Source organism: Python bivittatus, unplaced genomic scaffold (assembly GCF_059951505.1).
Source record: "Python bivittatus isolate LINGU-HERP-01145 unplaced genomic scaffold, Pbiv_v1 ctg000330_np1212, whole genome shotgun sequence".
Taxonomy (NCBI): Eukaryota; Metazoa; Chordata; class Lepidosauria; order Squamata; family Pythonidae; genus Python; species Python bivittatus.
Window position 1 is genome coordinate 30,062,144 of NW_028277058.1, and position 13,013 is coordinate 30,075,156.

General features: G+C 35.8%; 1 protein-coding gene across 1 annotated transcript in view; it reads right to left on the bottom strand.

Moving 5' to 3' along the window:
- Positions 1-13,013, bottom strand: part of FGD6 (FYVE, RhoGEF and PH domain containing 6) — a 52,956-nt gene that overhangs the window by 13,157 nt on the left and 26,786 nt on the right. Inside the window, exons 6-10 of the mRNA XM_007424631.4 lie at positions 10,932-11,083; positions 10,342-10,498; positions 9,547-9,634; positions 1,975-2,025; positions 514-572 (exon numbers count right to left, since the gene is read on the bottom strand). Of these exons, the coding sequence (XP_007424693.1) occupies positions 514-572; positions 1,975-2,025; positions 9,547-9,634; positions 10,342-10,498; positions 10,932-11,083 (507 nt within the window). The remainder of the gene's footprint in view (positions 1-513; positions 573-1,974; positions 2,026-9,546; positions 9,635-10,341; positions 10,499-10,931; positions 11,084-13,013) is intronic.

Consider the following 13,013-nt stretch of genomic DNA (forward strand, 5'->3'; position numbering starts at 1 on the left):
TTAATTTAATAATAATTTAATGATAATAATCCAAAATAACTCACGTGATATAAATAAATATCAGGAATCACTCACATGCAATCAACCAATCTGGCCGTAATATCCTCTCAACCTTACCATCCCTTTTTGCAGCATCTGGAGATTCCACAGATTTTTTAATGATAATATCCATAATGTATCTTTTTAATAATTTCTACAAAATATATTCTATCTTTTTAAACAATTCTAGTGGCTACAGATCATAAAAATACGGTATAATAACAATGGCATATTTAAGCACTTTAATTTTAAGTATTTTAATTTAAAAATACTAATTTAAACAGTAATGCCTTAAGTATATTTCAACCAGTAGAAACAAATTATCAGCAGCATGTAAAAAAACATGTAAATCATATTTTACTTGTATACCTTTGAACTTTGTGACAAAGCAAGAATTCAGATTTATCATAGCTCAAAATGGTGTCCGCCATTTTAAAACCATATCTAAGTTTCCACAACTGAAACACTACTTACCCCCTGTTTCATAATGTCATTTGCATGGTTGGCCACTTCTATGACGACAGCAAGAGCATCTTAAAAAAGAACACAGAATGATTCTTATATATTCTACACTGCTTTTCTTGTGTATTGAATACTTACATTCTAATTCTGCTATGTGGGCAGCACTTGAACTGCTATGTGGGCAGTACATATCAGGAACAGAGTCTTCTAACTAAGAATTCAACTTACAGAAAATTGATAACCTTATTAATAACCTTATTATTAGAAGTAGTCAAGCTGCGGTAAACTTGTTAAGGACCTCCAAATATATCAAGGAAACCCTAGTGATGGTAGCTCAGGCCCTTATCACTACAGTATGCACTTGATTACTGCACATGGTCTGTGTGGGGCGGCCTACGAAGATGATTCAGAGGTTACAAATGGTACAGAATCAGTGGCTAGACTGCTGGCAAGGGAAACCAGGTTTGGCAGCAGATCACCCATTTAGCCACTGCTGCACTGGTTACCAATTAACTTCTGGGCCCCATTCAAATACCAAGTTTTACATCTAAAGCATCTGGATACATAAGGGAGTGCCTGATGCAGCTAGACCTGCCCATCCTGTAAGGACATCTAGAGAGGACCTGCTCAAGATTTCACCCAGGCATGAGGTAAAAGGAAAGTAGACCAGAAAAAAAAGTGTTTCTCAGTGGTTGCCCCCACACCATGCAGCGCCCTGCCCCCAAGGGTGCACTTGGCCATCCTTTTTAAACAGGCTTTCCTTGCCTAAACTGCATTGGGAGGCAGTTTATTCTTTCCCTGTAATCTGGGGTTTAATTGTCTTAAGTGAGGCTATTGGATTGCCTCTCTTGTTATTTTATATAGTGTTGTATACCACCAGAAATCTTAGCATTGGGCAGTATAATTTTAGAGGGAATAAAATGAAATATTTAATAAATATATTTAAACAAATGTTTTCTGCTTGCTCTGGAGACCTATGAATTTCTCTATGTAGCTGCAGTTGCAATCAGTATAAAACCGGCTGTTTAGTTCAGTTCAAACACCGCATGGAAACACTTAGGTGTTATTTTCCAGAGTTCATTTAAATCAGCCTTACCCAACTTGGGGATGTGTTGGACTTAAATATCTATTATAGCGGGTGGCGACTTGGAATTATGGGATTTAAAACCTAACACATCTGGGAGGATACCAACCTGGGCAGACCTCACATTGAGCACAGCATCTCCCTGCTATTCATTATAAGAGCTCATCCATTTTCAAACATGAAAACTTGGAAAGGTCAAGCTCCTTTAAAGAACAGCAGAGAAGTCTCGTCCTGAAGTAAAGTGATGTGAAATGAAGGACGCACATACAGCTTTGGATCCCAATCCCTCCCATGACTGTTTCACTAGCCAAATATCATACCTTACAATGCACAAAAAACATGCAGTTTTCCCCTTCTAGTTTACTGGCAACTAACTATAAAATAATTACCCCGAGTATCTTTGAAGTCAGCTGAATCTTCTAAAAGGTTCTTTAGATAATCTGCAAGGGGAGCAGAATGACATTATTTAGGACACTCATGGTAGGAATAAAAAAAATAGTGACCTGAAGTTTGAAAATATGAAGAAAAAGTTTCGTACAAGCTAAACCAGACAATATTAAGGATTTTAAGGATTTAAATATTCTGACAAATTGAGATACAAAATACTGGTATATTGTACCAGACAGGAAGAGCATTCTTGTCTTTGCAATAAGGGACTCAGAAGCCTTTATTTTCAAAGCAGAAATAAAGTACTGAAAATTCTAACAGCACAGTTCTATTACTGTGTTCAGTGGGGCTTTTCCACTAAGAAATTGGACTGCAATCAATGACTTTCAATAAAACTACATTTACTGTAGTCTTACTAACAATTTTGCTTTTGGCCACTAGATGGCCACGTTGAATACAAAATAATTCCAGCTCCAAATCTCTGAAAACTTCAAAACCACTGATTTTAAAGTGCTTGCTTTCACTTATGAAAATTACAGTATATGCATCTCAACATGCTGGTTCAAGAGTGTGAGGGGTAGATCATCTAATGAAGCCTAATTTTCTGAACCAGGCTGCACATCCATTTTCAGATTCTTGTTAAGAGAAAAACAAAAGAAAAAACACAATGGCCAGGTTTAAAATTACAACACCTTACAATCCCTTGGAATTGGAATCTAGCTAAATGCTTAAAAATGGCAATGTCTTATCTGAATAGTAAGAGATTCAAGGAGGCTCTGACAAAAAAGTGGAACAGATACATTTTTTATTTTTATTTAAAACACGCCCCAACTTCCTTTCCCTCTTCCTGAATATCTCTGCAGATCTCTTGCACAGAAATATTTATTCTTTCCATGAGATTTCTTTAAAAATTCACAGTATAATATTCAACATCCATCTTCTAAATCCACAAATACCTTAACATAATTATTTTTTCCACATAAAGATTTTTCCACATTCAAGGTTAGCATGGCAAAGATGTTGGGGAAAAAAACCCACCTTGTTATTTCTACACAGACACAGCATTTTTGGAATATTTCTTTAAAGTATTTGAACTTCTAATTAATGCAAAATTAAGGAATATACAACAGTGCTATTCTGGCAAGCAAGTATTATTGAAAAAAGGATGTTGCAAATAATAATAGTCCACAAAAAGAAGAGGAAGAGCTGAAGGATATGAGTAAACGGAAGGAAGGGAAATAAATGATCCTTTTGAGTCAGAGAAGACTTGGGGGAACATTTTGCTCCTCTATTAAAGTAAACTCTATTAAACTTTACTATTAAAGTTCTGCTGGAACTCATCTATCATGGATTAATCTGAGCAAGAGCTGTTCTAGAACCAGTTTTCCTTGTTCTACAGAACAAGGAACCCTGGAATATACAAAATTATTACACAATTGCTTCCAAAGTATATACTAGGTGATACTTGCAACCATAACCAAACCTGTATATGTGAGATTAGAAGGGAAATCTTCTAATTTAATGCACAATTAGTTTGGGTCCACATCCTATAAACCTACAACTATAGATAGTTATCTTAATTATTGCAGTTGCAATAATACAGGACAAATTTGTATCACATCTTGACTTACTTAAAATTCCACCACTTTATATATCACATTAGAAAGTAACACATGCAAAGGAGAACAAGTCATTAAGTTTTTCTTGTGCTGGAGGACCCATATAAAGGAAACAGGTGAATCTGAGTGGATGCACCTGAACAACTATACAATACGTAAATTGTACATTGTGCAGCTACTTGTTTGGTTTTTACTTTCTCTAGTATTTGTACACAATGTCCTGATCTAGATTAGAACCCTCATGCAGGCTTCCTACTCCTTTCCTCCAGCCTCTTTGTTTACAAACAGCTTGCTACTCTATGCAGGTGCAGAAGTTGGTGTCTGGTAGAGTGAAAAACTATCTAATAGCATAATTTTTATTACTAAACAAGAGGACTGGAGAGACAAATAAGGATGCCCTGCCACAGTACACGCAGTGACCCCTATCTGCATCTTTTTCTTTTAAGAGATTTTTTCCCTTTTTACTGTGTTAGTAACAATCTTGATACAGTATGTTATTTCAATACAATGATATTTATATAATATACCTAAATTCTTAACATTATAGTATTAATATAATGTATGTAAATTCTTAACATTTATATAATATATAAGTATATAATAATTATATAATAATATACTTAAATTCTTAATATTACTGTATTTAGGTACCTTAGAGTATTAAATACAGAGAAGAGAAAAGAAAAAGTGAATATTCTATCAATATTAGTTACAGTTTAGGATATTAATGTTACAAGCTTTATGACTATTTGGCTTTTTCATTCAAAATTAACATTGGAAATGAGGAGATGAAGGAAGATATTTGGTATGTAATAAAGGCTTCAGTCTTAAGCTAAATCACTTGATATTGAACTCTCCATCGTGTGTGCATGTGAATATGTATGTATGTATGTTTTTATTCATGTTAATGAAAGGAAAACATATATGAACAAAATAAATTTAACAAAACTGAGTTACTAAAAAAGAAAAAAAAAGAAGCTATTGAGTTTCTAACTTCCCCCATTTTTATATTACTGCTTGTTTGCAATATTTATAAACATTTAGGCCTCCTTAGAAGTCAAACTGTAGCTGATTATATCTGCTGTGCTGCATGATGTACAGTATTGTATAAATGGGAACCCCTATCTGGATCTTGAATGGGACCACTGTGTTAGTACTTGAGCACTTGAGAAAATCAAACCTAAACTGCAGCTGCACAATACATGGTTTATGTATCATTTGGTTTAGTCCTGAAATGACAGAGATGTGAAAGAATGTGGAGTTGACCTTGGGAAGGGAGCAATGAACTACTACAGGACAAGAAAAGATTATTCAGTCCTGAAAAAGAGGAAAGCATGAAAAAAAAAATATATATATATATATATGTATATATATGTATATGTATATGTATATGTATATATGTATATATATATACATACATACATACATACATATACACACACACACACACACACACACACATATACATATATCAAAATAACCCCGCCTTAATTTTGTTTGGTATATGATACAGTAGAGAGAGATTCTGGACAGCTTTCAGGAGTCTTCTGTATTACCCTACAACAACCCTGCTTCTGTATCTTGACCTTACCAACCTTGAAGGGCTAACAAGAGAGGACTCAATCAGCATTTAATAAATGTTTATCCCTAATGCTCTTTTGTTCTCACATCCCATTACAGTAGTATGGTAGTGCACAATTCTTGCGTATGTATGAGAAAGACATTAGATAAACTTGATTTTGTATCAGAAAAATGCATCTGAAAATAAAAGATACCTGTTACATCCTTCTTGGTTATTTTCTATAACTATCTGCAATTAATTCTCCAAAACACGACAAAAAGCAAAACACAGAGACAATGTATTATAGGAATAGAGCTGTGTTAGTCTATGATGGCACGAAGTCTGGTAGCACCTTTTCTAACTAGCAGAGACTATAGAAAATGCCATTTACTCAAAAAACTCACCAATTTCACGATCCAAAGTAAGTGGATTGCTTTGTCCTAATCAGAGGCTAATCTACTATACTACAGTTCTTATTTTAGTACCAAGGATCCTTTTCTCTTGAAAATAGTTTCAGCTACAGGATAAAACTTACGATTATACTTTAGAAACTGAGTATCTGTTTCTAATTCCTTTAACTGAATTAGTAACTGGAAAGTTCAGGCCCATAGCAATCGTCCTGGGATTACTGAGCTACTGAATGTAGGCCACAATAATTCATCCAGTTCAATGTATTTAGTCTCACTGACTTCCCTCTGATGAGAGCTAAAGTAACTGGAATAAAGCGGTTCACAGTCCATGGTTCTGTTTTAAAGTCCCAGGCAAACAGAGGCTTTTCTTTTTATCTAGGAATAAGGGAGTCAGAGGGATTACATATTGTCCACAAGAAGATCTGTTACTCATATCAAAGAATGGAAGCAAACACATGCCTGTATGTATATCTGCACATATAGCTTGTATACATTTATAGAGATTTAGAAAAATGACAATATTTTCTTAGAACATGTATATATCATATTTAGCAAATCCAAGAAAGTAGGCAAATCACTTACTTATGTAAATGATTAACTGGGGACCAGTTAAGAGAAATATCGCTTAAACTGCACAATCAACTAAAGAACAATTGTCAAGGAGGGAAGACAAGTTATTAAGTTACTTTCATATTTCACCCACTGGTTTCAAACTTTTCCAAAAGCTATGAGCAACAGCACCAGAACCAACATTTACATCTCCTAATCTGCCACTTGTACTAACATACTACCCCCCCCCAAAAAAAACCCAGAATGAGAAAACCTGAATAGCATGGAATTCACTAACTCAGCAAAAATAGCATTCTCTGCATCTTTGGCAACAGAGGTAACATTTGTACAACAAACCTGCAAAAATAAACAATAATGTTTCATTTCAGGAAAAAAAACAAAACTTTTGGTTCTCACTGATCACAAGGTAGAGCTTCAACCAACTCCTATAATTGATTATGAATGCAGTCAAAATACTGAAAACAACAAAAACACCAATTTCTCTTTCCCATGTTAGTGGTATAGAAAAATAATATCCAATTTACTATTAAAGTTTTTTTTTCAGATTTTTTAAAATCTCACCTTTATTATTTTATAAATAACTCAAGGTGGCGAGCACAGCTAATACTCCTTCCTCCTCCTACTTTCCCCACATCATCAACCCTGTGAAGTAGGTTAGGCTGAGAAAGGGTGACTGGTCCAAGGTCGCCCAGCTGGCTTTCATGCCTAAGGCAGGGCTAGAACTCACAGTCTCCTGGTGTCTAGTCTGGTGCCTTAACCACTAGACCAAACTGGCTCTCCTTCATTTCATTTTTTATTGGAAACACCAGCTCTGGAGTTTTGGTTTAAATAATTTTAAAACTCAAGTATTAATTCTAATTAGCCACGGATAGATTTACTGCATGTATAAATATGGTTAGCCATCATGTAGCAGTGGACTTCAAATTAACCTGTTAGGTGGACTCAGATCAGGAGGATTTAGAGTATCTTTAGAACTTCATCAGTGGGACATGAATGGTTCAGCCACTGCAGTCCTATAATTTGGCTCTGAAGGAGCTAAAATAGCAGTATTTGGGGGTGGAGTATTTCACGGAATAAAAACATACCAACAATGGCTTTTGCAAGAGAATGATCACAGACTGGAAATGCCCAGTTTTGTTTCGTAATTTTCTATTATTGCTTACCCAATTATTACACATGCAAAGTTTACTCGTTAAAATAAAGAATAAAGTGATCTTTTAAAACATAATTAATTTAAGGGAAAAAAATCAAATCAAACTATATGACGCACTGCTGTTCCACTATGAATCTACCAAGTTACTAAAATCAGCAGAAGAGGCCCTTTCTGTCAGCCCTTCAAGGCAGGCCAGGCAGGAAATAGACACCACAAGAAATACTAGAACTCTGCTTCATTGATATAGGTTGTAATAACAGAATTTTATTACAGTGTTTGTACAGTTACAAGTCTGACAGTGTTTTCCTTCCATCCCTCTTATACCAAAGAGTCAAGTCAGGACAATCTTACTTTTGTTTCTCACACACTTTTGTTTCCCAGGACTAAGCTCATGTTTTACTATCGGTTGCCACATAAATTCCCCAAGACCACCTTTGTGCTCCTCTACACTTCTGAAGATGTGTACCCCCACTACCAGAAGCTCAGCTGTCTACCACATGGAATAAGCCTTTCTCTGGTGTGGTGGCTGGGCTTGGCCTCTACAGAGAGAAGCACATGGGTCCATTCTCCAAGGAGTTAGGAAAGTGGCAAAAATGCACCTCTTTCTCCATGCTTTTAACTGCTGATTAGTTTTAATGATACATTTAATTCTGATTTTAAATACTTTTGTTCTATATTTTATACCTTTACTGTTGCAAGCTGCCTTGACTGCTTATATAAACAAAAATGTGGGGTGTACATTTAGTAACAAAAAACAAAAAGAAAGCACAGTAGAAATGTTAGAATAACTTACAGTACAATTCTATGGTTGTGTTACAAGGATGTCCTGCTATGTTCAATAATACTTATTTTTCTGTTAAATCAAATGTCACCTGAAAGACATTCCTACCCCTAAAAAAGGAACCTTAAATAGAGACATATGGATTTTTGAATTCTATATATAAGTTCAGGATCACCAAACTATATAAATTGAATCCACATATTTTGTTTATTTATGAAACATATTTGTATCAAATACAAAATCAAAAACCACTTTCTTTGGTTCATAGAAAGTATGGGGTTTGTTTTCATATAAAACAAATCCCGTACAGAAATAAAAATACAACAACACTATAAGAATAGAAAGAAAATAAAAGATGGCAACAACAACTCAAATCAGAAGAAGGCTTTCTCAAAACGTTTGGTCTTTAGGAGCTTGCAGAAAACCAGCACAGAGGGAACCGGCCTGATCTTCACAGGGAAGCTGCTTCACAGTGTTGTCACTATAACAGAAAAGTAGCACCTCCTTGCCTCAGCTCCCCAAACCTCCCCAAAGTGTGGGATTTGCAGTAGTTTTCCCCTGTTAGATCTAATCAGTCTGGCCAAAAGTGATTGACAGTCTGGAAAGTATTTGGGCCCCAAACCATTAAGGGCTTTGTAGGTCAAAACCAGCACCTTAAGTTGGACCTGGAAACTAATTTGAAACCAATGCAGAGTGTACAAAAACATTGTTATCTGCTCCCAATGTTGGGAGCCCAAAAGTATGCAGGGCACTGGATATTGAACCAACAATTTCCGACTATTCTGTAAGGGCAGTTCCAAGTACAAGTGCATTACAGTAGCCTACCCAGGTGGTGTTAAGAGCATGAGTTGAGAGCTTGAGGTGGCTCCATTATTACTGTTAACATCTATTCTCTCTTATGCCTTGTGATTTTTAATTTTTTTTATAATGATTGTTTTTTATAAGTTCGCAATTTTACAATTTTGTTGTACTTCGCCCAGAATAACTTTTTTGAGATGGGCAGCCATATAAATTTGATATATAAATAAACGAACAAACAAATAAATAAAATGAGTTACTGTTGCCAGTAACCCCAGGTAGAGCTGCAACTAGTGTACCAACCAGAGTTGGGCATAGGGCTCTCTGGCACAGCTTCTACTTGCTGATCCAGCAGAAGCTGTGAGTCCAGCAGGAAGTTGCGAGCCTGCCCCTTGACGGGTAGCGCTTGCCCATCAAGGAATAATGATAGAGGATCCAGATGCATCAGCAGCAACTCCATCTTGCCAGGGTTCAATTTCAGTCTGACTTGAAGCCTGAGGGTTATCACTATGAACATTTATTGAGTGGAAAATGAAAAAGAACCAACAGCAGGCTGCCTTTACATTTTCATCTACCTTAGAATAGACAAGAATAATGTTTTAAACTAGCCATGATTTTACCACACGTCTGAATCCTGGCTATATATACAGAATTATTTTTAGCTTGCAAAGTTTAGCCTTACCTGTCAAAAGAAGCCTATATTGAGGGATCCTCTGAACAGGCTTCAGCAAATAGTGTTTGAGTGCCAGGTTAGCACAGCGGGGACTCATCTGAAAAATAAAATTCCAGAATTTCCAGACCAATTAGCTTCATTTAAAGCAACGGATCTGAACCAGATGAAACAGCTATCATCCTTGTGACTGTACGCTGATTTTTATACCACCAGAGGACTAATACAGGTTGTCTTCATTTTAGAAACATCCTCTAATGAATAGCATGTCATTTTGCTATGATCGTAAAAGTTTCACTGTTTTGTCCTTACCTCTGCCCATTCCTGAATGAACCAAATAGAATTCATTCATACTAGCAGATACACAACTGTAAAACAATGAAGAAAATTTTTCTCCCTAGTGAAGCTGAGGCATTATGCCTTCATATAGATTCATGTTCAAAAACACCAAGAAGCTAAACATGGAGGCTTTAAATGTGCATTTCGGAAAAGATTTCATCTGAAATGAAAAGTGATTTTACCAAGAGCCTTGGCTTATACTAACATTTAATAGCAAGGTGGTGGGATTTTCTGATCATATTATGTGAATCAAAGCTGCCATGGACTTTATTAGCAATCTTTTTAGGTCAGCAATATTTTGATAGTTAGCCCCTTAACATATATGCAATATATAAAACCCTCACTCATATAAAAACTGTACCTGAAAAGAGATATATGCACTTTATACCCTGAATTTATATAAAGCTGTCCTTAAACTCAGAGTCAATAGACAATGTACAAACCAACGTATTTAGAAAGATTATTTACCTCAAATTCTCGAACAACAGTAGCAAACCCAGGGTTCTTTTTACAATGTTCATCAAGCAGAGCTACATTTCGATCAAACTCTTTGATGTAAGTTGAATACATCTTTAAGTAAGGTCCCTTTTTCACAAATATATCAGCAATTCTCTGATGGTTAATCCTAGAATTCAACACAGTAAACAATTAGAATTTGCAGCTGTAGAATGTAGCATGGAGGCAGTTATTTTCTCTGTCTGCCCCTTCCTTTCCCTATACATTCTGCACCCAGAGGACAAGAGGTCTCAAAAGAGGCTGCACTCAGCTCTAGATATTCATAGTCAGGCTTTCTCTGAAAACTTTGTCCAGTTACTGTAACAAGCTTAGTTGCAAAAGGGACTTTTACTTTTCAACATATTCCAGAATATATTCCAAATAGCTACCTAAATCCACAAGGGGCACCTTGTAACTTCTGAGCTAAATCTAGGCTTTGGACAACCACCGTCCTCTCTACCCTAAATTTTGCTGGAAGTCTGATTCTCATCAAGATTGACATCCTATCAATCTCCATGACAAGCTGGTGGTACAGAAAGAATGAGAGAGAAAGAAAATGTTACCAATGAGAAAGGCGTTCTTCTAGTTCTCTCAGAAGGTCCCGATTAAGCTCATATAGCTGAGGTAGATAGTACAAGATCTGATTCAGGATCTTATCTTCAATTATTGGCTTTCCAAGCTGCCTAGAAGCATGTGCCACTGAATCCCGAAAATCCTATTACAGTGCAAGTGAGAAACATATACATGTACTTTGAGAAACCAGCCTTGAAGCAACAATGCAGGTTACATGATTTCTCTTCTATAGACACTGATGACCCATTACCCAAAATTCTAGGACTAGATAAGCAGTCCAAGATTAAACAGTCACTTCTAGACTTTGGAAAGGAAGAGAAGCTCAAGCAGGACTGAACTTATGACTATGGCTGACTATAAAATATAGATTCAGTCTCTTGGAAAGTTTGCCTGGAAAACACCATAATTAAATCTATAAACCATTTCTCTGACTTAGTAAACTCCTGTCATAACTATATTACAAATATATGAAATAATCTCACACCACTTTTAACTCTCATGATTTCCTGCCAACAAACCTGGAAATTATAGTTTGGCAGGAAGAATTATCTGTCAAAGATTCTTCTTCTATAGAACACCTTTTCTAGGAAGTTGTTAGTAAGAGGGTTTATTATATACTATGGACATGTCCCTTGAATTGTTTGACTCACTTATAAAATCAGAACATGTCTTTATGGGACTGATGTGATAGGGAATATATGAATTATAGCACTGATTGTTTATTCTGTCCTACTGGTGGACTGCTTCTTCCAAGAGTTCCCCAGTAAAGTATAATTACAGTAGACTGCCATTACTCAGGTTGAACTTTTGAGATACCTTAGCCCAGTGTTTCTCAAACTTGATAACTTTCAGATGGGTGGACAGAATTCTGGGAGTTGAAGTCCAGCCATCTGAAAGTTACCAAGGTTGAGAAACACTGCCTTAGCTGTCCAGGATTATAGGTTTCAGAAGATTTATAGAATAAGTAGCACTGTAACATACATAACTCATGATGTTCTATAGTAGGGTTGTGCAAGGACCACTCAGTTTGTTTAAGAACTAGATCACTGGTTTGAAAAATGATCAGTCCTGTGTTGTAAAAGTACCCATTTTAAGTAGTTCCTGATTCTGGAGCATGTTTCAGAAAAACTGAGCCCCACCTTCCCATTCTGGAGCACTAGGAACAGAACCACAAAGGGTTATGTGGGTTACTCCAGGCTTCACTCCACTCTTTATGTCCGAAATGCTGCTGTTTGTACTATTCTGGACTTTACACATTTTACTCCTAGTTCTTTTACTGCCAGGTATTGCACTGGTTGGAAATTTGGGAAATATACAGTATAAAGTGATGATACTGATACGTTGTGTCCTGCATATCTAGTTATTTGAAAGACTTGCTGATAGCTCATATATCTGTGTTTTTGATCCCATTGTCAGACCACGGTCAATTGCTTCTCCTGTATACTAGAACAGCCACATCATAGTTGAGAATCTCTTTTCAGCTTGCTCTGGTTCTTTGGAATTGACTCCCACCAGAATTACATTTGGAGTTAGATCACTTAAACTTTAAAAATCATAGCTATTAATTTGCATGTATGGACTTTATGGACTTTATTTTATATCATGATGTTATAATTGACTGTAATGTGTTACATTGTTGTTTTATACTGTGTCTGTATACAGACTTATGTTTTCTTAGTTATAAACACATGACAAATAAAATTACTACTACTACTACTATTTCATGAAGAAAACCTATCTACAGTATGCGATCACTAGGAGTCGAAAATTACTTGATGGCACATAATGAATCAAAACTACTACTATAACTGTTTTACGCAGGTCTCCTAGCAAAATAGTTCCATTGCCATACAAAGGAGATGTGATGGGAGCTATGTTTTATAAAATGGTTAGTTCTGCTATGTTTAAATTGTATGGTATGCTCTCCTGCAAAAGATATCTCTGTCTAAATTACACACTAATCTGTATTTGTTATTAAAATTTATATATTACTTGTTTATATATTACTTACAACATCCTACCACAATTAGCAAAATATGTCACAAACCAGCTCTGGGTCTTGTGCAAATCTA